Source organism: Anomaloglossus baeobatrachus, chromosome 1, assembly GCF_048569485.1.
Source record: "Anomaloglossus baeobatrachus isolate aAnoBae1 chromosome 1, aAnoBae1.hap1, whole genome shotgun sequence".
In the NCBI taxonomy this organism is placed as follows: Eukaryota; Metazoa; Chordata; class Amphibia; order Anura; family Aromobatidae; genus Anomaloglossus; species Anomaloglossus baeobatrachus.
The window spans coordinates 704,572,664-704,598,677 of NC_134353.1; the positions used below are offsets into that span (position 1 = coordinate 704,572,664).

The 26,014-nt window shown below is 42.1% G+C and overlaps 1 protein-coding gene across 6 annotated transcripts in view; it reads right to left on the reverse strand.

Moving 5' to 3' along the window:
- Positions 1–1,453: 1,453 nt before the first annotated feature.
- Positions 1,454–26,014, reverse strand: part of SEPTIN5 (septin 5) — a 137,758-nt gene continuing 113,197 nt past the window's right edge. For 4 of the 6 annotated variants that reach the window (XM_075321069.1, XM_075321062.1, XM_075321097.1 and 1 more), the window contains 3 exons: positions 24,164–24,193; positions 17,389–17,491; positions 1,454–7,368 (listed from right to left, as the gene is read on the reverse strand). In XM_075321069.1, coding sequence (XP_075177184.1) covers positions 7,312–7,368; positions 17,389–17,491; positions 24,164–24,193 — 190 coding nt within the window. In that variant the 3' untranslated portion in view covers positions 1,454–7,311. The remainder of the gene's footprint in view (positions 7,369–17,388; positions 17,492–24,163; positions 24,194–26,014) is intronic. The other 2 variants (XM_075321077.1, XM_075321089.1) reach the window with 1 other exon arrangement.

The following is a 26,014-nucleotide window of genomic DNA, read 5'->3' on the forward strand; positions in this document are numbered from 1 at the left end:
TGGGATCACTGTGACTAGTGGTAGGAAACCAGAAGATGTTCTGTACTCCGCTGATATTGCAGAGTGTAGGTCTTCCACATAATCTTCAAACCACTTCCTCCTCAAGGCACAACTCGTGTCAAAATAGAACATTTCTCTTTCCCGTGACGGATACTGTTCAAATTGATATTGCAGGACTATAGTAACTACAGCTCTGCGTAATCACCTTCCTGACAAAACCTACACAAAAAACCCTGAAACTGTAAACATGGAGCTTTTATCCAGGTTTCACGTGTAGCTTCTTTAGTCTTTGTAAGATGGTGTTTATTAGTATTTATAGGACGGTAATATTTTTTTTGTTTTGGTGTTTTATCACTATACATAATAAAGAATGATGAGGTCTCCAAGGAATTCATGTGTTATCCCTTAAAGATAGGAGCAGTGGTGTAGGAAAGCAATAGTTTATAGGGGGAAAAATAGTCAGTTCCACTTTTGTTCATAACAGAATGGCTGGAGCCAGGTAAGGGGGTGACAAATGGAGTGATTGAATACATGCTGTCATATTCCAACAAGGAGAAGCAGAACAATGGAAAGAAAAGGGTTAAAACCTGTTGTGAATCCTCGGAAAATTATTTATTCAACGCGTTTCGGAGTGGATACTCCTTCAGGAAATCACAAATGTATCCACTGCGAAACACATTGAAAAAATCACTTTCCCAGGATTTTGCATTCATCTTCTATAACAGCAGCGCAGCTTTTAACCCTTCTCTTTCCAGTGTCTGCTTTTCCATGCCATTGGGGCTGCTGCAGCCGTCATTTGTGCCATTTTGCTTGTTATGTCCCACACAACCTATTGTGGCTTTGCTTCCAATCACTTTTATCACCTCCAAAGATAATATCCTATTGCGCTTGTCTCTTTTATAGTTAGTGATATTCCCCCAAGGATCAGTCTAGGTACACACTGTTTTTGCACTTGGACTACAGTATTCCTCCTGAGTTTTTCCCAATGTATAGTGTAATTTTGCCAAAGGCAGCCATTCCCAAGTGAAGGCCAAAAGTGTGTTTTTTGTCCTCTGTCTGGCTGGTATGCGCTGTCATACCGTTTGTTTGTTTGATTGTATAGGAAAGTGCGGCAGACTGAGCTTTCCATTCAGGTTACTGCAAAGAAAAGTATACTATGCCATATATGTTTCTATACAGTAGAACCCTATGGTGGATGGCTGCCTTGGCATCCACACTCACAGTGGCCACTGTTGGGCACATACCTACTGACAATGGGCACAGAAAATTATTAAAAGTCCATTCTAACGAAAAAGAATTGTCCAAAGCTGACAACTATATTTTGGCCGCAGTCACATTGCACTTAACGCACCATGGCTGCAACGTGTGGATGAATCCTTTATCTACTGATCTAACCATAAATAAGGCAAAAAAGACCCAAACTTTTCAGAATATTACAGAACAGACGGGAACATATATTTTATGTAGGTTTATTAGGATTCTCAGGTTGTAAACATTAATTACAGCAACAATCAGTATAACAAAATAATCACTGGGTGGATATGCACTGTAGGAGGCGGGTTACTTTTAGACAGTCGTACAGTAGGGCACAGGTTCCACCTTACATATAAGGTGACAGAGGCACCGGATTAACAGGCAGTGGGTTTGCTTACCCCTTCATCCCAAAATATAAGAATGTCAACTAGTCAGTGTCTATTAATAATATTTACAAATATGGAAGATTGTGGAGGTTCTAATGTTAAACATTTCTAGCTTATGACCCTATGTACCTATTATTCTGCAAGTAATTGTTTATACAGAAATTGAGAAATAAGTAAATGAGAAATAATAGTCTCATATGTCGTGTGAGTTAATCATAAAGTCTATTACACGTAAAATTCCTTTAGTTCACTGGACTAGACAAGTGCCGGTTCATCACATAATCGCAGGAGAAGAGCAGAGTTAATTTCCTATTACAGATCCGAGTAAACCAGAGAAATCAGAAGTCAAAATATGGATTCCAAATACAAAGAAAATCAGTAAAAGGGAATTTCTACACTTCTTTAAAATGCAACAGTGGAAAGTCATGGTCATAAAAAATAACAAACGCATACTTACCCTTCCTCCCCAATCCATCCTCCAGAAGGTCTGTGCCGGAATGGAAGAGATGACGTCCCGACCACTAGCTACCGCACCCTACAGCCAATCAGTGGCCTCCACAGTCTGGTCACTGATAGAGATGAGCGAACCCGAGGTTCGGTGTTTGTACCAAACACAGACTTTACAAAAAAAAACTGAGTTCGGACACTTTAGCTATGCAAACCACTTGCGTGTGCATCGCTGTGCTCGGCTACGCTCGGTGCTCAGCCCGGTGTGATCCACTTGCAGTGTTTTATCGCCTCGCACTGGGGGTAACAACAACGCGATCAGATGTAGTGTGCACCAAAAAAAAAGGAAAAACTATGCCCAACTGCCCTCGGAAGTGGTCTGTATATGGCTGGCTGCATGTGAGCGGAGACCCGAACTGCCCAATTAGTGACCTCTGGTGGGGTTCAGGACAAAATCGGGTCCCAAACCAAACTTTATCTAAAGTCCAACTGAACCGGCTGAACCGAACTTCCACAGGTCTGCTCATCTCTAGACTGATAATTGTGTCATCTCTTCCAGATCATCAGAGTGATAATACTGGAGTGGAGGGTAGATTCCATCTTAGTTTTCTTCATAAGCATGACTTCCCACTTGTAAAGCAGAATGCTGCTTTAACACTAGAACACGCAACCATAGAAATCTACCATAGAAAACAAGTAACCTAGCAGGCCTGCGAGGCCCCAGGCATGCGTTCTAGGGTTAAAAATAAATACTAATACATGTAGACACAAGGCTCTATTCATTGTTTGCAATTTATATTTGTCTCCTTTTTGTTTTATGGTATTCTCTCAATCGTTTTGCACCAAATTCATCATAATGACGCACACATTTAATTTATTTTTAAATAAGAAAAAAATGGTGTTTTTTTTATCTGAAACTTTTCTTGCGACTATTCAGCGCAAAAAAATTGCATGTTTTGCTAAGTGCCACAAAAATTAAACCAAAATAACTGGCATTCATACAATTACTCCGGGGAAGAGTGGGGTGGAGTACTGACGCATGTTTGTGCCAAATTTTGCAACAGATCTAGAAGGGTCTGTAATGATATATAAAGTAGCTCTGCTGCATCTCTACACAGTAACAGCAGAGATCAGTGAGAAGAGGGCGTGTCCTTTTTTTCTCCTGTGTGTTGCTGCCTGTTTATGATTGGTCAACCTCATGCAAGGGAAAAGGTACATGCTCCCGAGACAAATCGCTGGTAACCAGTTGAACTAGAACATAAATTCTACCCTAAACTTTATCCCTGCAACAGAAAGGAGTAATTGAAAAGTGAAAACGACATTTTTTTTACATCAGTGATATAGCCAGTTTAACATGTTCAAACTGATAAAATGTCCTCTAAAAAACTGTGTAAAAAAATGGCATTTGTGAATCCAACCTCAGATCAAATAAGCTGAGCAAAAAATTAGCTGCGTTTTGATGTATGAGATTTCTATATTTCCACATGTGTCTACTTCTGGGAGTTTTAGTTTTGTCCTTAAATATCCCTAATAGGATAAAAGGCATCTGTTTCTTTTCCTATAGAGATGAGTTTGTGTATGTCAAAGTATAAAGGCAAGAATAAAAGAATTGCTGAAAACTATGCAATAGAAACCTAATGGATGGCAAAGCAATATGCATTTAATACACAGTGTAGAGATATAATCTGTAACTGCATAGTACAATGAGACGCTTGTATGTGAAGGTCTGTGGACAGTGTGTACACAATCTCCACGAGAAAGAATGCTCTGTCTCATTAATTCCACTACGATATAAAAAATGACTAAACAGAGTGCATATATGTAATGATAACTGATGATCTGGGGCCAGCAGGACTTTTAAGATGGTCATACATTTTAGGCTAAAGTTAGTTAAACTTGACAATTTAGTTTGCGTTGAATTTCAACATTCCCAATCCTTTTTTCTCAAGGCACACAAGCCGCCGCCACGGTTGCTGACAAATGGCTTACTTTCCTCCCCCTATACGTAATATATGTGTTCGGATCAGAATACTGTTTGGCTATCAGCTCTTGAATGTATATGGCCACCTTAAACTTTATGTCCTAAAGATATTACTCAAGAGCAGTAATAAGGCTATGAGATTAATAAACCAGGTCTAGTCTATCTCTGTATGCCTCTGATTTCATACTTCATCACACATAATGTTCCATCTTCTATCATAAGCATGGAGCAGTCCACCCTAGGATCATTACGCATTAGTGTTTGTAAAGGGTAGTAGCTATTTACAGTATTCTGCTATAGAGGAACACAAAAAACTCTTTGAAATCTGTTGGAAATCACTCATTAAGGTTTTGATTAATTTATAGAGAAAAAAGCTTTACGACAAAGAGTCTAGTTGTAGCCCTAGTCTAAAGGGTGCTTTACACGCTGCGACATCGCTAATGATATATCGTCGGGGTCACGGTGTTTGTGACGCACATCCAGTGTCGTTAGCAACATCGCAGCGTGTGACAGCTAAGAGCGACGTCAACGATCGCAAAAACGTCAAAAATCGTTGATTGTTGACATGTCGCTCCTTTTCATAATATCGTTGGTGGTGCATGCCACTGGTTGTTTGTCGTTCCTGCGTTATCACACATCGCTATTTGTGACACCGCAGGAACGACGAACATCTCCTTACCTGCGTCCACCGGCAATGAGGAGGGAAGGATATTCCGCCCGCTCATCTCCGCCCCTCCTCTTCTATTGGATTCTATTGGACGGCTGCCATGTGATGTCGCTGTGACGCCGCACGAACCGCCCACTTAGAAAGGAGGCGGTTCGCCGGCCACAGCGATGTCACAGGGAAGGTAAGTCCGTGTGACGGGTGTAAGCAATGTTGTGTGCCATGGGCAGCGATTTGCCCGTGAGGCACAACCGACGGGGGCGGGTACGCTCGCTAGCGATATTGATAGTGATATCGCAGCGTGTAAAGTGCCCTTTAGGCTAAGTTCACATGTCCTGTAGTCATCCGTTAGAACGGATCTGTTGGGAAATTAATTTCTGCAGTTTTTTTAACATGCGAGTCTATGGTCAACTGAACTGTTAACGGATTGCTATTTAGTCAACCGTAGCATTCGTAATGGATCCATTGTTTTCTTAACGGATTTGTTAGAAATGGATGATAAATACCAATCTGTTAATAGATCTATTGTCCATAGACTCCACATGTTAAAAACGGATCTGGCAACACATCCGTTATTTAACAAAAGGCAAAAAAGATGTGTTTGCACAAATTTTTTCTAAATGGATCCATAATAACGGATGACTACAGGGCTTATGAACCCTGCTTTATTCTGTACTTTACCAGAATTTTTTAGGAATGATGTACAGTTCCTGCAAAAAAGAAAACCATGACTCCATTAATCCTTATCTATAAAATAACAAATCCCCCCAAATAACTTAATGGGATCATCATAATTTAAGAGAATACCGGTATGTGCCATGTGGTCAAAAGCTGCTCATGTGGTCTGTGGGTGCGCAGCTCGTGACAGGTGTTGGAAGTGTCACACCTACGACATAAAACAGTAAGTCTGTGTGGCTTTGCCAGACACATTTTGACCACAGAGCACCCTACCGGCCACTATGAATATCCCCTTGCCTAAAAACTATAGGCTTCAAGTACCATAGTACTACCATGTGGCACAGAGAATTTCTCCTGCCAGAAAAACAGACTGACGTAAAGTAAAATGATGTATCTATTCCATAATCCAATTGTTATCTGATTAAATAAGACATTACATGTGAGCACCTCTTGGGTGCAGAAGAACAGAAGCTAAAAGCTAAAAGCTGTAGAGATGTGATCAGCCCCATTCTTTAGTGCAGAATAATAGTGATATGTTGGTCCCTTCCAGCTGGGGCCATGAATACAGTAAAGGCCATTATATGTTCACCGACAGTACGAAGGGGATTGTGGGCAGAGGCTGCAATTCTATTTTCACTACTATTTAGTAAGGCGAACACCATATATGCATTCATTAACGACTGCTGTTTGTAAATGTGAATGTCTGTAAAGAGTAAAAGGAACTTTTTACCACTGGAACTAGTGGTATGACTGTATAGGTCCCAGCGCAATAATCACAATGTTATCTGTTCTGTAATAATCAAGCTTTAAAGTTATATGCAAATTGGCCTGCAAGTGCACAGGGTGTGTCCATGCACTAGCAGCATATGAACACGCCCCCAATGAGCTTTCAGGCTGTTTTGCATGTGGCTCTACAGCTTGACTTCTCAACGTTGTCACGTGAGATTATTATAAAACTGATATATTTTCTTTTTGGATTAGGACCTATAGAGGCGCACCACTAGTTTCAGTAGTAAAGTTGTACTGACAGATTCCATTGAAAGCCGAGTCCATACAATAAGGTTGCAATAACGCTGGAATGGTATTTTTTGTTGGAAAATGAAGAAAATATTCCAAATAAGAAAGCATAATGTTATAATTTCAATATCCATCTACATGCAGCATCTTCACCTCGATGGATGAACGCCGCCCGACTGAGAATTGGATAGCGCTTCCAGCACCTGATGACGTCAGATGGCGAAACCCAGTGTAAGCTCTGTGCAGCCCTCTGCACTGCTGTCCAGGCAATACTTCCTCTGGTGGTTTCTAATAATTAGCGGATGATTGGTCAAGTAACTGAGTAAACATTGGTACAGCAAAACAACAAAAAAATAAGTCCTGAGTCCAAGAAACTGCAACACTGTACAAATAAAAAAAAAACACAAGCTTCTTGTAGAGCAGGGTTATGGTGTGGTAGAAAACAATTACTCAGCCGCCTCCCTTCCCAAAAAACATCCCTTCTGTGTTAAGGACAGAGCCTTGTGGAAGATGCAGGATACATAGGAATTATCACCCAGTAGGTCCATGGGTGCTGCCTCCAATACATTTGCAACAGTCCTGACAACACCTCAAATATGGCGTAAAAGATGGTTTTGCTGCAACTCATTCATGTATTGGTGATGATCATGGCTGTAACAGAGAGCAGACTTTAGCTTGATATGTGCTTGGCTCTATGAAGGGACGTTCTAGAGAAACGGGATGAGCCAACAGAGGGAGGAGTTCATATTGGACGGGTATTTGAGGACAATAAATAAGATACTGCAATGAGTCCAAGGGTACCACATCCGTCTCCAAACTGGTCCTTGAAGTGACAGGTTGGGAAGCAGGCAATGTGAGGAATAAGTGCCATCAGAATAGGATCTTCATTGCTCTTGTATCTGCTGCTGCATTTTCTGCAACATTTCTTGCATTCTTCGCAGCTGGAAGAAAATAAGACTGAATCAGATGAAAGGAAGGTAAGGACATCACTCATGTCTACTAAATCAACAGTAATATTGTATGGGGCACACAAATGAAAATGTGAACAGCCCTACACAACATATTTATCAATGTAGATTAGCTATCTAAAGCATTATCTTACTGACAGATGGTGAGGATCGATTCTCAGGACAATAAGCAGCGGTCACATCAGTGATCTGTGGCCGCCAGATGGAAAGCTATGAGAATTATCTCCTATATCTCGGCATCTGTAGCTCTGCTATTGGTTAGTTAATTTAAAAAACCTTTACCTGTATAATCCACTGTCACTCCTTGGACCTGCCATTTTTTACTTTTTACTATACAGCAGCACATGACCACTATAGCCAATCACTTGCCTCATTGGGGATACCTGCATAGATATCATGAGAACAGGGATTGGATGCAGCTATCATGTAGATGTACAGTGCCTTAAAAAAATATTTATACCCTATGAACTTTTACACATTTTTTTTTTCACCTTGCACCCACAAACTGAAATGTATTTTACGTGATATACCAACACGAAGTAATAAGTATTTGTGAAGTGTAAGGAAATGACACATGGTTTTCTATATATTTTCAAAATTTAGATTTGATAACTGTGACTTGCATTTGTATTCAGCCCCCTGAGTCAGTACTTTATAGGACCACCTTTCACTGCATTTACTGCTGCAGGTCATTTAAGTTATGTCTCTACCAGCTTTGCACATCTTGAGGATGACATTTTTGCCCATTCTTCTTTGCACATTAGCTCTAGCTCAGTGAAATTGGATGGAGGCGCCTGTGAACAGCAATTTTTAAGTCTTCCCACAGATTCTCAATGGGGTTTAGGTCTGGACTGTGACTGGGCCATTCACACACATGAATATGCTTTGATCTAAACCATCCATTGTAATAATAATAATAATAACAACAACACATTTTTAATTTTTTTTTTACCACCAACATATTCCACAGCATTTTACAATTCAGAGGGGACATGTACAGACAACATCACACATTACAGAGTAACACAATTCAACAGATACAAAGATGAGTGATGGCTCTGCTCGCAAGCGTACAATCTATAAGTAAATAGGGGGCGCACAAAAGGTAAATGGTAAAAAGTGTATTGTACAGTACGGCCATAGATAAATAGGGTATTCAAATAATGCTGCGTGAACCAGTCACCAACCAGTATCTGTATAAGTACAGATACAGAGTGCTATTAAGCTGGTGTCACACACAGCGACAACGACGTTGCTGCTACGTCACCATTTTCTGTGACGTTGCAGCGACGTCCCGTCGCTGTCGCTGTGTGTGACATCCAGCAACGACCTGGCCCCTGCTGTGAGGTCGCCGGTCGTTGCTGAATGTCCAGCTTCATTTTTTGGTCGTCACTCTCCCGCTGTGACACACACATCGCTGTGTGTGACAGCGAGAGACTGACGAAATGAAGCGAGCAGCGAGCAGGAGCCGGCATCTGGCAGCCTGCGGTAAGCTGTAACCAGCGTAAACATCGGGTAACCAAGGGAAGCCCTTTCCCTGGTTACCCGATATTTACCTTCGTTACCAGCCTCCGCTCTTGCTGCCAGTGCTGGCTCCTGCTCTGTGCACATGTGGCTGCAGTACGCATCGGGTAATTAACCCGATGTATACTGTAGCAAGGAGAGCAGGAAGCCAGCGCTAAGCAGTGTGCGCGGCTCCCTGCTCTCTGCACTGTGACATATAGCTGCAGCACACATCGGGTAATTAACCCGATGTGTACTGTACCTAGGAGAGCAAGGAGCCAGCGCTAAGCGCGGCTCCCTGCTCTCTGCACATGTAGCACAGTGACGTTATGATCGCTGCTTCTGCTGTGTTTGACAGCTAAGCAGCGATCATAACAGCGACTTACAAGGTCGCTGTTACGTCACAGAAAATGGTGACGTAACAGCGACGTCGTTGTCACTGTCGCTTAGTGTGACCCCAGCTTTAAGTGCATGGAGGATGCGTAAACAGATTATACAAGAGATAAGATTAGGAGGAACATTTTTGAAGAGTAAAATGAGATTAGTTCTGATAAGTGCTGTGACGTGATAGGCCAGTCTAAAGAAATACATTTTTAGAGCACACTTAAAACTATGGGTATTGGGAATTAGTGGAGTTGTCAAGGGTAGCGCATGCCAGAGAATTGGCACAACACAAGAAAAGTCTTGTAGACAGGAATGGGTGGTTCAGATTATTGAGGAATAGAGCTGATCGAACGGCCAATAATCCGGAGGATCACTGCCAGATTTAAAAAAGAGTCCGATCCGCTCCGGAATCCGGTGCCCATATAAGTCAATGGAGACCGGAATCCGGAGGTTAAAAACGTTTGTGGAGGGGCTAGGGGGCTAGGAGCGAGTGCGGCATACTCACCGAGGCGCTGTCATGGCGGCACACTCCTTCTGGGTCACGCTGTTACCTTCCGGAGCCAACAATTCAATATTCATTGTTTTCCCCACCCATCGGCGCATGTTGGTTGCAGCTAGACACGCCCCCACCCTGAGTGGCAGCGTGTCAGCTAACTGCAACCAATCACAGGCGGCGGGATGGCCGGTGGGCGGGGAAAGCAGTGTGTCAGTGTGTCCCCCCTAATTTTCATCCCCAGCCATGGTAATGCCGGCCGGGGGCTGGTATTTTAGCCAGCAGCCGCCCGGTATTGCAGCATGTATTACATGCGGCTATACCGGTACATTACCGGCTCTTCCCGGAGGCGTGATGCGGTGCCAGTCGGGGTAATAGGTTTGTGATCGCATGGGCGTCTGTGAGATACCCGCATCACAAACCTGTAAATGAATGTAAATAAACACACAGAGAAATCCTTTATTTACAATAAAGTACAAACGTAGCCTCGTTCACCACTTTATTACCCCAACACCCTCCGGCGTAATCCACACGTCCCACGGCGACACATCCGGCTCTGCTATATGTCACAGCTAGTAGCCGTAAAGCATGGCTGCCAGCTCTGAGTGTAGACACTGAATGAACGGCTGTGACAGGCTGGGCTGTGACATTGTCTCCTCCGCAGCTCCAGCCCCACCCCTCCTCAGTGCCGGCTCGCCCCCCCCGCAGAACAGGTCTGCTCTCACTGACCTTTAGCAGGTACAGTCGCATGACACTCGGCTCTGCTGTACTGCCAGCGTGAGCCGTGTGTCATGCGATGGGATCGCACCGATGCACGCGGAGACAGACAGCGGAGGAGATGGGGAGAAAGTGCTCCCTCTGTCTTCTCCGCTCCTGTGATGTGATTGCAAGATCGCATCACAGTCGCATGACCCTCGGCTGACACCTGCAGCAGAGGGTCATTTGCATATCACTTCCGATGCTGTCGCATCGAAAGCGGTACGCAAGTGTACAAGAGCCCTCAGACGTGTGCGGGTGATGTAGTGTCAGACTCGTGCGGGTCTGACATGACATCACAAGGCACAGCCTGCCACTGTGTGAACATGAGCGTGCATGTACCTAGAAACACATGCATGCTTCTGTCAGATCTGTGTGCGGCTGTGCTGCGATGTCACACTTGTGGGAGTCCCTTGCTGTGACTGCTGCCTAAGATAAACCGCATGCGTTTTGTTTTTTTTTTAAATTAAATAATTAAAAAAAAAAAAAAGCGACATGCAGTCCCCCCAATTTTCATTCCCATCCATGATAACGCCGGCTGGGGGCTGGTACATCCTCAGCTCACAGCCGCCCGGTATAGCCGCATCTATTAGATGTGGCCATTCCGGGGCGATATCGGCTCATCTTGATTGCCCTGGTGAGGTGGCAATCAAGGTAATAGCAGGGGTTAATAACAGCGCACGGCTGTTACTAAACCCCAGGTTTGTGATCGCATGGGCGTCTGTGAGATACCCGCATCACAAACCTGTAAATAACAATAAATAAACAAGACACAGAGAAATCCTTTATTTGGAATAAAGTACAAACGCAGCCTCCTCCTTCACCACTTTATTACCCCAACACAGCACCCCAGCTCCGGCGTAATCCACAAGAGATCCAGCGAAGACACATCCAGCTCTGCTACATGTCAGAGTGAGCAGCAATAGAGCACGGCTGCCCGCTCTGAGTGCAGTCTATTACTGAACCGCGATAAGCGATGACTGCACGGCAGAGCTGTCAGAGGCTGGGGGGCGCGTCAGCCAGGAACCAATCACAGCTGAGAGGACGGCCGGTGGGCGGGGAAAACACGGAAAGCTGTGTGATTGTGTGCACAGCACAGGAAGTGAAAGCGCGACCCGGAAGCAGTGTGCCACCATGACAGAGTCTCGGTAAGTATGAAACGCTCATTTATTTATTGTTTTTTTTTATTTTTATTAATTGCCGATTCTGGATCGTGCAGCCGGAATCCCGCGCCCTGGGATAGCGCTGAAACCGCGCGGATCCGGACGTTAACAGTCCGGGTCCGCTCAACACTATTGAGGATGTTAGTCTTAGGTCATTAATGGAACAGTGGGCATGGGTAGGGTGGTGCAGAGCTATGGAGCGCTTTGTGGTTGAGAGTGCTAAGTTTATATTGCATTCTGTAGCGGATGGGCAACCAGTTGAACAGGAATATGATCCTTGCTGCTGCATTCAGGATGGATTGGAAAGGGGAGAGTTTAGTAAGATGTAGTCCGATCAGTAGAGAGTTGTAGTAGACCAGATGAGAATGAATAAGAGCAACAGTAAAAGTTTTTGCAGAGTCAAAGGTAAGAAAAGGTCAAATACTAGAGATGTTTTTGAGGTGCAAGTGACATTGTTGTTTTGGCAGTATGTTTAGGTTGTTGTTTTGCTGGAAGGAAAACCCTGTCTCAAGTCTTTGCAGTCTCTAACAAATTTTCCTCCAGGATTACCCTGTATTAGCTCCATCAATGTTCCCATCATCTCTGACCTGTCCCTGCTGAAGAAAAGCATTACCACCCTTTTTGACAGTGGAGATGTTGTTTTAAGCGTTATGTACAGTGTTGCGTTTTCCACATTTTGCATTTAGTATAAAAAGTTCTACTTTGGTATTATCTGAGCAGAGCACCTTTTCCATATGCTAGTTGTGTCCCCTACATGTTTTTTTGCAAACTACAAGTGGGACTTCTTATGGCTTGCTTTCAAAAATGGCTTTCTTATTGCCATTATTCCAAAAAGGCATATTTGTGGCGTATACAACTAGTAGTTGTCCTGCAGACAGTTTGTTCTACCTGAGCTGAGGATCTCTGCAGCTGCTCCAGAGAGACCATGGACCTCTTTCTATCCTTGCTTATAATGTCAGTGTAGGTGAATAGTCCAGTCTTTGTAGGTTTCAAGTTGTGCCATACTCCTTACATTTTTGGATGATGGATTGAACAGTGTTCCGTGAGATGTTCAGAGCTTGGGTTCTTTATTTTATAAACTAACTCTGCTTTACTCTTCTCCACACCTTTATCTCTGACCTGTCTAGTGTGTTCCTTGATTTTCGTGATGTTGTTTGAGCCCTATTGTTTTCAAACAAACCTCTGAGTCCTTCACAAACCGCTGTAGTTATATTGTGGATAAATGACACACAGGTGGACTCCATTTATAATCAGGTGACTACTGGAGGCAATTGGTCACTTAGAATTAGGGGTATCAGACTACAGAAGGCTGAATACACATGCACAATTTTTACAGTTTTATATTTTTAAAATCTATAGAAATCTATTTAAAATCTATAGAAAAACATGTATAATTTCCTTTCCATTTCACAAGTACTTGCTACTTTGTGTTGGACGGTATATTACATAAAATCCCAATAAAATACATTTAAGTTTGTGGGTGTAATGTAAACAAATGTGGAAGCGAACAAGGGCTATATAATTTTTCAATGCCCTGTATTTGATGTCATTAAAGTGTAGAAGAGATCCATAGAGCATTAACAATCGACCTCCGTTGCATTTCCAGATACAGTGGAACCTCGGTTAGCGAGTATTCCGCCTAATGAGCAAAATACTCACCACACACACTTCCGGTTCCACACATCCACCGCGCTCTGACCTGCTCTTACAGTCTGCACAAACACACACAAACACGCACAAACAGACACAAACACACACCAATACGCACAAACACGCACGCACACACATATATTATGCTCACCTTACCTTCCGTTCCATCGCCGGCCTCACAGTTCTTGTAGTTCGCTGCTACAGGATGGGTATCGGTAACCATCACGACGAGGGAGGAAAGTCCGCTGTCAGCTGCTACTCAAACGCAGTGCGCTGACCAATCAGAGGCAAGCAGCTCCTGCCTTTGACATCAGCGCTCTGGCAGCGGAAGGACCTCCCTCATCGCGATGGTTACCCGATACACATCCTGTACTTGCGAACTGCAAGATCCAGGAGGCCGGCGATGGAACGGAAGGTAAGGTGAGCATAAAATGTATGTGTGCGTGCATGTCTGTGTGTGTTTGTACGTGTGTGGAATGGCACAATAGGGGACTAGGATGGGACATTTAATAAGTTGTGGAACGAATTGTCTGCATTGCAATGATTTCCTATGGGAAATTTTGCTTTGCTGAACAAGAAACTTGATTAACAAGCACACTCCCAGAACGGATTGTTGTCGTTAACCAAGGTTCCATTGTATATCATATTTTAACATGTTTCCTGGATAAACCTTACCTCTCCCTGGCGATCAGGTCCCTGTAATGCGATCACAGGAACCTGATTGCTGCCATAGTAACCCTGGGTCGTCAGGTTGATGACCCCGGGTTACTGAGTTATGGAGAGCCTCACATACCATGCTGTATGCACGGTGTGAGAGGCGAAGTGCTGCGCTATAATCCCCTGTAGTGATTATAGAAACGCAGAAAAAAACGCAGAAATAATTGACATGCTGCTTCTTTTTTCAGCAACAAAATCTGCTAGGATAAAAAAAGAAGCAGCATGTGCACAGCAAGTCAGTATTTTCATGCCCTTTGCTAGGATGCTTTTTCCCTGCTTTTATTAATTAAACTAAGCAAGGAAAAACGCATGGAAAAAACGCAAAAAAAAATGCCACAAGTACACATAGCCTTAAGACTGCTTTACACGCTGCGATATCGCTAGCGAGCGTACCCGCCCCTGTCGGTTGTGCGTCACAGGCAAAATCACTGCCCGTGGCGCACAACATCGCTTACACCCGTCACACGGACTTACCTTCCCTGCGACGTCGCTGTGGCCGGCGAACCGCCTACTTTCTAAAGGGGCGGTTTGTGCGGCGTCACACGGCAGCCGTCCAAAAGAAGCGGATGGGCGGAGATGAGTGGGCCAAACATCCCGCCCACCTCCTTCCTTCCTCATTGCCGGCGGCCGTCAGGTACGATGTAGTTCCTCGTTCCTGCGGTGTCACATACAGCGATGTGTGCTGCTGCAGAAATGACGAACAACCTGCGTCCTGCAACAGCAACGATATTCGGGAAAGGAACGACGCATCAACGATTAACGATAAGGTGAGTAATTTTAATCGTTAACAGTCGTTCCTGCGTTTCACACGCAATGACGTCGCTAACGAGGCCAGATGTGCGTCACGAATTCCGTGACCCCAACGACATCTCGTTAGCGATGTCGTTGCGTGTAAAGCCCGCTTTAGTCTTTATTGTGCTAAGATCTTGCCAGAAAATTTCCTCCAGGATAAACAGTCCTGCAGGCTGATAATATCCTCTCACTCTATAGAAGCAACATAAGATTCACCAACAGATCCTACAGGGCATATTATTGTGGTAGATTAGATATAAAATTGCCAGACTAACAATTTTTTATCAAAAATTAGATTGAATAGAAGTGTTACAAAACGTGACATAATAATATATGTTTTCTTGTCAGTGTGAGTTGTCTGAGAAAAGAAATGGGGCCTTCAGATGGAAATTGGTGTTAAAATCGGCTGAACCGGCCACCTTTGGTGGGAATGGCCAACCATCTGATGTGTATGGGGACCGTAACAGAAACTTTAAAGCCCAATTCTTTTCTTTTCAAGATATACAAGATGTCAAGCATGGCCAGCTTACAGCCCATGGACAAGTGTTGTTATTTGCAAAAAACAAAAGCAAGCATTTCCTCTTATCTCATACAACACCTTTACACTGAGTATCTCTGTGAATTGTTCACATTGCTCTGCCATAAGCTCAGAATACAATATTACAGATATTACAGAAGATATCCTGCCAATGTGTTTTTCTTCATGTATATTCATACCTACACCTAATCTCCAGTGTAAATGTAAGTTAATGTATCCATTCCTAAGTGCACAGGACTGAAATCCATCCTTCAGTGTAATCTTTAATGCTAAGAACTTGGTCAGATCAAGTGTGCCACCTAGTGGTTATACATGCGAACTACACTAATGACAAAACTATCAGGGTGCGAAATTACTTTATTGATCATCATGTTAAATAAAGGTCACAGAGTAAAAGTAGATTACTCGCTCTAATATAATCCCTATCTACATGCTATAAAAGATCTCAGTTAATTGGACAGTGGAATCTATAGGCTGATGTTTCTAGTTTAGAGAACAAAGAGGTCTTCAGTTTTGTCACAGTTAATTTATTTTCATGTGAACAGAAGACAAATTGAATCCTTTGCTTGTCATTAATGATGAGCGAGCACTACGAGGTACACAAGTCAAGCCCGTCCCAGCATCCAACTGCTCATTATAAGTATCGTGCACCCGAGCAAAGCTCATTCATCACTAATCAGCTTATCTTCTAGAGTAAAGGCTGCTTTACACACATTGATATCGCTAGCGACGTGACGTGCCCAGATCGTTGTTACGATTTGCCGAGATCGCTCATAGGTCGTTTTGTAGTGGTCACACGTACACATCTCACAAACGACACTACATTGTTCAGCGGTATATTGTTTGACCAAGGCGGTCATGTGGATGTTGTTCATCGTTTGCAGGGTGTCAAAAGTAGCAATATGTCTGTTGCGTTCCAAACGACCAACAATATTTTGAAACTGAACGACATGTCAACGATCAACGATTTTCACCCTATTTGCAATCGTTCAGAGTCGCACGTAGGTGTCACACGCAACGACGTCGCTAACGATGAAGAAAGTGCGTCACGAAAACCGTGACCCCGACGACATATCAGCAGATAAATCGTAGCGTGTGAAGCCACCTTAAGTATCTTAAATCTTTTATAGTACAATATATTATAGATTCAAGGTGCATTTGGACATGCCAAATTTATCCTGTCAATTACTTTATAGTACAATTTTGTAGTGTCAGTATGATTTTGTAGTGTAAATGGCTGAATTGGGGCTGAAATACTAATTAAATTCATACTAGTTTTGGTGAAGAAATCGGCTTTGTTGTTCTTTATTCTACATTTGACGTTTTCTGCTAATAAGATTTTGGTGTACAGGAGCCCTGTACACTGGGTCTTCTCCTCCCTGTCTGTGATTCCCCAGCCCCTCTGTCTGCCTCCAGTCTCTAAATAACCTGCCTCCTCTGTTTGAAATATCAGCAGTGACCTGCCATTCACAGGCTGGAGGCAGTCACATGGAAGGGGAATCACAGACAGGGAGGAAAAGTCTGGCCCCTGTGCACCAAAATCTAATTAGCAGAAAACTTCAAATACTGACTAAAGAAGAATAAACTAGGTGATTTCTCCACCAAAGGTATTAATGTAAACAGTATTACAGCGTCATTACAGCCATGTCTTTACTTCACATTACAATATCGTGCTGAGTGGTTCTCCTTATTGAGTATCTATATAACAAGCTGTTCAGTGTTTACCGGCCTGTTGACACAATGAAGGGGAAAGAATTATCACTAATATGATTATTCTGTCCCCATAAACCATAACATACACATTTTTCCAGTCATAAATGATTCAATACCTGATGAACAAGCATTTTGCTCACTCATCAGATTATCAGCAACATGTTTACAGATTATTTACCCATCTAAATGCATCATAAGGCAATTGTAAGAAAGGCTCATCATTCTACTCCAATCATCATGTCTAGCGCATATAGCACAAAAGCCTGGCCGCCCATATTACATACCTCTTCATCCTTCATTTTTATGAGTTTCTCTGTTTCTGCGTCTGGGGTTGGCAGTGGAAGGATAGGGATGGGGCTCTCTATCCTGTTATCCTGAGTCAGTTTGCTGCAAAAGACAAGATGAGGTGTATTAGCAATTAATAAGAATTGTGTCACTGTCATTATTACTTACAATTCACCTTTACTGAAAGAATATCATCTCCTCACTGACTTCTTGTACCCAAAGGTTCTCTAAAGGGAGGTATTTTTTAGCAAAACGTTCTAATAGATAAAACTTCTTTACATAAAATAAGTATTCAAAACACAAACAAAAGAATACAACAGCACTCTGTAAGTGTTAAGATATACAGTATGCCAACAGAAAGGTCACCTAGTCGCAGTTGATGGGCTCACATGAATTGACCAATTTAAGTATCCTCATTTTTCAACGTATATTCTATATAGCATTAATGCAGTTTAAATTGCATATATTCTATGTTTGCATATATCTTAGCACTTACAGAGTGCTGCTGTATTCTTTTGTTTGTGTTTCATTAGTCATAGCCGCTCGCACCTGTTCACATCTATTTGGAGACGCTGGTCAGCTTTTTGTAGTATATTGGAGGTATTCACTGCCTCATGTTCTGTCTGTGCTCCTCTCCCATCAGCCTCAGGGTGTGTTTTCCATTAATACTGGATCGTGTCTGACCATAAATCTGTAGACTTAAAGTCCAGGAGAGGCATGAAATAAGTAAGGGTCCCATCAAAGAAGGGTCACCTTGTCGCGGTTGATGGGCTCACATGAATTGGCCAGTTTAGGCACTAAGCAACTTCATTTTTCTAAGTATATTTCATATAGCATGAATTCAGTTTAAACTTGATATATTCTATGTTTGCATATATCTTAGCGCTTACAGAGTGCTGCTGTATTCTGTTGTTTGTGTTTCGTGTAGTCATAGCAGCTTGCACCTGTTCACATTTTTTTGGATATGCCGGTCAGTTTTTTGTAGTACAAAATAAGTATTTGTACAACAAATCTAACATTTATTGTGACTTTCAGTGAAAACTAAACATTTAAAAAATGTTTTTGACATATTGTAGTCACTGTCTAACAGTTCATGTCCTCAGACACTCACAGAGCACCCAAAGTAAAAGTTGAAAGTACTCAACTCAGAGTGGTGTTCAAACCCATAAACTTTCTATTAAGCCCACTCCCTGCTCTATTTAAATTGCACACTACAGGTAGCTGGTATTAAACTATTAAAGTACTGGGCATATTTCCCACTCCACACAGGCTCTGCATAATGTATAACTGCACAGGTTGCTCAACTGCTCAACCAAGCTCTCAAAATCTATGTACGCCTTTGCACAATTATTTTTTTATTGTTTATTTGATTCTAAAATGCTAAATTAAGCAACTTCCTAATAGACTTTTTTTTAAAAAATGTTCTACCATTTTGCTGCTCAAAGACTTTGTAAGTCTTTAATTTACAGTTGAAACCAGAAGTTTACATACACCATCTAAAAAGACACATATGCATGCTTTTCTCATTTCCCGTTTTAGGTTAATTAGGATCATCAAAATTATTTATATTTGACAAATGTCAGATTAATGAGAGAGAAAGAATGTTTTAAGACATTTTTTACTACTTTCTGCAATGTCAAATGTTTACATACATTTCAATAGGATTTAGATCAGGGCTTTGTGATGGCCACTTCAAAATATTGACTTTGAAATCCTTAAACCTCTTTGTAACCAGTTTGGCAGTATGGTTTAGGTCATTGTCCATTTGGAAGACCGATTTCCACCCAAGCTTTAAGTTCTTGGCTGATGTCTTGAGATGTTGCTTTAGTATTGCTACATAATTCTTTCCTCATGATACCATCTATTTTGTGAAGTGCACCAGTCCCTCCTGCAGCAAAACACCCCCACAACATGATGCATCCACCCCCATGTTTCACAGATGAGATCATGTTCTTAAGGGTACTTTACACACTGCGACATCGCTAGCAATCTCATTAGCAATGTGAAATTCTAGATCGCAAGTGCGATCATTTGAGATCGCACATAGGTCATTTTACGCATGTGCGATCTCGAAAGATCGCACTTGCGATCTAGAATTTCACATCACTAATGAGATCGTTAGTGATGTCGTAGCATGTAAAGTACCCTTTAGGCTTCAAAGCTTCTCCTTTTTTTCTCCAATCATAATGGTGGTCAATTTTAGCTTTGTCAGAGCACAGAACATCTGTCCAAAAAATTAAGGTCCTTGTTCCTGTGTGCATTACTCTGGCTTTTTTATAGAGTCCAACAATAGAGATAGGGCAGCACTCACCAGCGTCCAGTAAAAAAGACTTTATTTATTCATGGTGCAGGTAAAAAAGCAGGAGCAGAGTTGACAGCAGGGCCCCCTCACGGACGACAGCCGTTTCGCGTGTACTCACGCTTCCTCGGGTCCATATGGGACAGGCATAGACCGCCGCCTTATGAGGGGGCTGCGTCCAGTCTACATCACTGCCCAATTAAAAACAGCTGAGAAGTGTAACACATCAAGCAAGTGCAACTTGCCAATAACATCAAGTGGACAATCCAAAAGAACCGTCCACATATACATACATATCAGAAAGGACACGTTAGTCATACAAAACAAATATTTTTTACAGAAAAACTGAAAGATCATTTTTGTCATTTAAACCCAAATTACCTTGGGCTCTGTACTTGATAATAAGTCTCGCCTCGGCTTGCAACAGCATCTTATGCAAGTCGCCCCCTTGTGGAGGTAAACTGATCCTCTCTAAGCCTGCAAACCGCAGGACATTAGGATCTCCATTGTGTGAACTGCGCACATGCTCAATAAGCCGAGGGGAGCCTTTACCAAATTTCACAGAATTATAACCTGACATACATCGGCCTGATGATTTTTCCGACGTAAAATCGTCCGCAGCCACAAGAGACCACGTACACGTCAAAATTTGTTTTGCATGAAATAAAACGATTGACGTTATGCACAGAAGATCCAACAGTGATCAATTTACCTGTTATGTGTGAACTGCAGAACCTGCAGTTCCCACACCTATAATTGCCAATGGGGCTATCCCTTTCTAACCAAGTAGATGGCTGCGATAGCCTATTTCTGACCAGTACATCTTTCAGATTACTGCCCCTTCGGTAAGTAACCAGGGGTTTTTTAGCAGTCATTTCGCTGAGATCAGTGTCCTGCTCCAAGATGTGCCAATTTCTGTGTAGGGCATTTTTTATCACAGACTCGAGTGGACCAAATTTAAAATTAAAAAAAAATCTACGTGGCTGAAAAATGATCTTTCAGTTTTTCTGTAAAAAATGTTTGTTTTGTATGACTAACGTGTCCTTTCTGATATGTATGTATATGTGGACGGTTCTTTTGGATTGTCCACTTGATGTTATTGGCAAGTTGCACTTGCTTGATGTGTTACACTTCTCAGCTGTTTTTAATTGGGCAGTGATGTAGACTGGACGCAACCCCCTCATAAGGCGGCGGTCTATGCCTGTCCCATATGGACCAGAGGAAGCGTGAGTACACGCGAAACGGCTGTCGTCCATGAGGGGGCCCTGCTGTCAACTCTGCTCCTGCTTTTTTTACCTGCACCATGAATAAATAAAGTCTTTTTTACTGGACGCTGGTGAGTGCTGCCCTATCTCTATTGTTGGACTCTATCCAGGAACTTTTTTTGCTTGGGGGATAAGCACCACCTGCCCAGTGTATGTGGAGGATTACCGTCTGCTGTCTACATAAGCAACACGGCTGAGGCCCAGGGGTGGGTAGCTGCGGAAATTTCTGTTGATTGATCTGGCTTTTTTATGTTTATTTTGAAGTAATGGCTTCTTCCTGGCAGAGTGGCCTTTCAGCCCATATTGATACAGTACTCGATTCACTGAGGATAATGACACAATCTTACCAGCTTCCGCCAGTATCTTCACAAGGTCTTTTGCTTTTGTTCTTGGTTTGATATGCACATGTCTGACCAAAGCACGTTCATCTTTGGTACATAGAACCCATCTCCTTCCTGAGCGGTATGACGGCTAGACATTCCCATCTTGTTTGTACATGCATATAATTGTTTCTACAAATGAACCAAGCACTTTCAGGTATCTGGAAATTGCACCCACGGATGAACCAAACTTGTACAAGTCCACAATTATCTTCCTGAGATTTTGGCGGATTGTTTTGACTTTCCCATGATGCTATACAGAGAAGCAGTGTGTTTCAGGTGTGCTTTAAAATACATCCACAGGTGTGTTTCCAATTAACTCAGATGTTGCCAATAAACCTATCAGAAGCTTCCAAAGACAAGACATCATCATACAGGATGTCCCATATTGTTTAAAGGCAAAGTATTCTTAGTGTATGTAAACTTTTGACTTTGCAGAAAGTTATAAAAATGCCTTAAAACATTCTCTCTCTCATTATTCTGGCATTTGGCAAATAATAATTTTGGTTCCTAATTGACCTAAAACGGGAAAGGTTTATTCTGATTTCATGCCACATAGTGAGAAAAAACATGCACATGTGACTTTTTAGGTAGTGGATGTAAACCTCTGGTTTCCATTGTAGCTGAGAGATCTGTGAAAAGAGATACAAATTTGTCAGAGCTCCTGCTTATGACTTTGTATCCCCCACAACCTCTCCTTTCTCTCAGTGTTAGAGATAGCAGGAGGTAGGGGAGTCATTCACGGATATCCACAACATGGTTAGTTATAAAGCATCTCTGGGGGCAGAAAAAACATGCCTGAGAAAAGAAGGAAACAACATGGAAAGGAAATAAAGTGCAGTTATGGAACTTTGCTGATACACAAAAGCAGGTGAAGACAGCAGCACCCTGGATATACACAGACATTACATCCAGCCTATATTACTGGGAGAGACACTCCCACACAAATCTGAAACTTGGGTCTGGCTATAAATTGAATATCTGGGGGTCTGAAAGTGAAATAACTGGAAACTTAAGAAAGTGACTTAAGAATGAAAATTAGTGCTTACATTTATTCAGTCAAATACTTCTGACATATGTAAAAATAATTATGTCAAAGATATCCAAAGCCTTTAAACTTAACAAAATCATGTTTAGGTAAAATTAACCCCTACACCCCAGGGCAATTTTCCGTTTTTGTTTTTTGCTCATCTTCTTCCAAGAGCCATAACTTTTATTTTTCCGTCAAACTTGCCATATGAGGGCTTGTTTTTTGCGGGACAAGTACTTTTAAATGAAACCATGAGTTTTAGCATATAGTGTACTGAAAAACAGCAAAAAAAAATTCCAAGTGTGCAAAAGTTGCAAAAAAAGTGTGCTTGGGGTATTTAATTCACCATGTTCACTATATGGTAAAATGTCAGTGTGATGCCTCAGGTCGGTATGAGTTTGTAGTTACCAAAGATGTATAGGTTTACTTTTATCTAAGTGGTTAAAAAAAAATCAGAAGCTTGACCAAAAAAGTGGCACACTTTTTGCGCCATTTTCCGCAACCCGTAGCGTTCTCATTTTTCGGTATATGGGGCTCAGTGACGGCTTATCTTTTGCGCCTTGAGCTGATGTTTTTAAAAGTGTGAGTTTTGCACAGATGCTATATTTTGATCGCCTGTTTTTTGCACAAAATTTGCAACACCGAAAAAACCCCTTAATTTTGGCATTTGGAATTTTTTTGCTGCTAGACCGTTTACCGATCAGATTAACTGATTTTATATTTTGATAGATTGGGCTTTTCTGAACTCAGCAACACCAAATATATGTATATTTTTTTACCCTTTACTTTTCAATGGGGCGAATGGGGGGTGATTTGAACTTTTAGGTTGTTTTATTTTTTAAATTCTTTTTAATTTATTTTACTAGTCCTCCTAGTAGGCTATAAGAATCAGCAGTCTGATCGCTTGTTCATTTCTCCTGATCAGAGCTGAACAGCTCAGACCAGCAGAAATGCTCGTCTTCTGTTACAGCCAGCGCTTTGCTGGCTGTAACATGAAGTGAGTCATGATAGCGACAGGAGTCATCACATGACCCTGTGCTACCATGGCAACAATCGGCTTCCCGTGACCACGTAACGGGGCCTACGATGGCGGAGGCTAAGTGCGCATTACCAACTGTGGCGCTCTAAATCGCATGGTGACATTTTGACAGCGCGATCTAAAGGGTTAACAGGTGTGGGTGGATCGTGGATCCACCTGCGCCTGATAGCCGCACATGTCTGCTGCTGTACAAATCAGCCGTCGCAGGTGAGTATACTGACATGAGCCATGATGTACCCAATACGTCCAATGTCGGTAAGAGGTTAACTTCCATTTACACTCTATTTGATATTGTTCAGCTTATACTCCAAAAGCTGTGGACAGACAGAAGAGAGTTGGGCCACGTTCAGACATGAAACAAAGTATGTTAAGTGATGATCCTCTTACCAACAATTGCAGCAATTTACAGTACATGTACGTGATTGGAGTTTCCTCATCCACATGTAGCGGAAAAAATCTGTGCAGAATTCAAACCATGCTGCAGATTTTCAAACCCAGAAATGCCACCCGGCGCCCACATTCCAAGCTGAAGAAGCCAAGGCAATGCTGTCATGGGATTATATTATATGACGGCCAAGGAATGATATTATCATGATGGCAGTCATTTTAGGCTTTATTTATTATATACAGCCGCAGAGGAGCAGGCATTCATACATACAAATTAGTAAGACCCTAAATGATAAAGTAAATGGTCTTAAATCATTATACAGCAAATAATGTGAACATTCTTAGGCAAAATGTTACTTAAGTTTAACCCTAACCTTTCTGCTGTGTTCAAAACTTCTTCATGCCTTTAAAAGACAAAAAGTGATAAAATGTAATAATTCAGACCTGAATATGTATCAGACTATAGGTTAATAGGGTTATAAGATAAGTTATTTGAAAGCTCTGTGACGGCACAAGCGTTATTATGTTAATTGTATCAAACAGAAAGTTCCAGCATTTCGGATCTACGGACTTTATTTGTATAGACAGGATTTACCAATAAATAAAACGCACTGATCTTTATTTTATCACATTCATGGTGCTAATAACAGTGCGGACAGGCATAGATAATTGTCCGAGGTCATTGCTTTGGTTGAGTAAGGGTAAGGCCTGAAGTATTTTGCCCAGAACCTTCCACAGAAATTGAGCTGGCTCCAATGCCAACCATGTCACTAACTGTTAATTGGCATACCGGATAAATGCCTTGATCACACAGTGCAGCTTTCCTGCAGTTTTTCTTCTTAAAGTGAAAAAGAGAAATTGAAGAATTTTCTGTATATTTTTATCTATTTAGGATCAAATTATGAATTAAAAGGGTTGTCCTATGAACAAAACACATTTGCTCAGCCGAGCTGTGGTATGTTCAGACCACATCCCTGTATGGTCAGACACAACCATTACACAGTACATAGCAGGGGCACATACTGTATACGAGATTATCTCACCACAGGGATACTTATATTTTAACACATCTAATTGTGGGACTTATTTTTTTCCAAAGATCTACTGATTAAAATGGACTTTGTTTGTCAGACAAACCCTTTAAAGCTCCATACGTGTGAAAAGTCAGCTTTCGGTAAGGCCAGCTAACCATCATCTCTGTCCTTCTCACTCGTCTTTCAAGTCAGTGTCATGGAATAGAAAAACTTGGGATTATTAAATGTTTGATCCTTTTGTTCTCAGAAAAGTCAAACCATTGGCAAAAATGTCTGACAGTGGCCAATTTACTGCCCCCACTAAAACAACAAGAACGTCAGCAGAACCAAATAGTGATGTGTATGAAGGAGTCGTGAAATATTATTTAACCCTAGAACGCGCAACCATAGAAATCTACAATAGAAAACAAGTAACCTAGCAGGCCTGCGAGGCCCCAGGTATGTGTTCTAGGGTAAAGCATTCGGCTAACAGCCATCTCATGGCAATATTTAGGCTCAAAGGGGTCGTTCTATGTGTCCCTGTTTTGCACTGTCTTATTTGCTGGTTTCTACCATGTAGAGCTACTACAGTTTGTTATATACATATACACAGCTTCTGGCCGGGGAAGAAATATACCGGTGACATGGTAGGAACTCTCTTTGTGTGGCAGGGACTCTCAGTGGGAGGGAACACATTTCCATGACTGTTTGTTTTATCATAGGAGCAAGTGTTTCTGCAGTGTCACCTGTGACCTCATGATAAATTAGGTCAGGGAGGTTACAGGCAACAGCAGCCAACTTAGCTCGTATGTCACTGACTGGTGACATGGGTGAAACACTCACTCTTGTGATAAAACAAGCAGGTAGTTAAATTTGTTCCGTCACATACACAAACGGCTGAGAGTGCCTGCTGTACCACTAGTATATTCACTTGTACTTTCTCCCCCGCCAGGAGCTGTGTATGTGTGACCATGAAATGCAGGAGCTCTACAGAGCAAACACCAGTACATAGCAGGGGCACACTTATAAGGTTCTCTCTGCACAGGCACATTTTTTTTTTTTAAACACAAAAAATTGTGGAACTTATTAAAATTCTAAGATCTACACTGATGAGCAAAAGGATAACAATGTTACGAACTTATGACTTTGAGGCTCCACATCTCACCATCCACTACAGCTTCGAATGTCAGACTACCTTCAATTTACAGACAA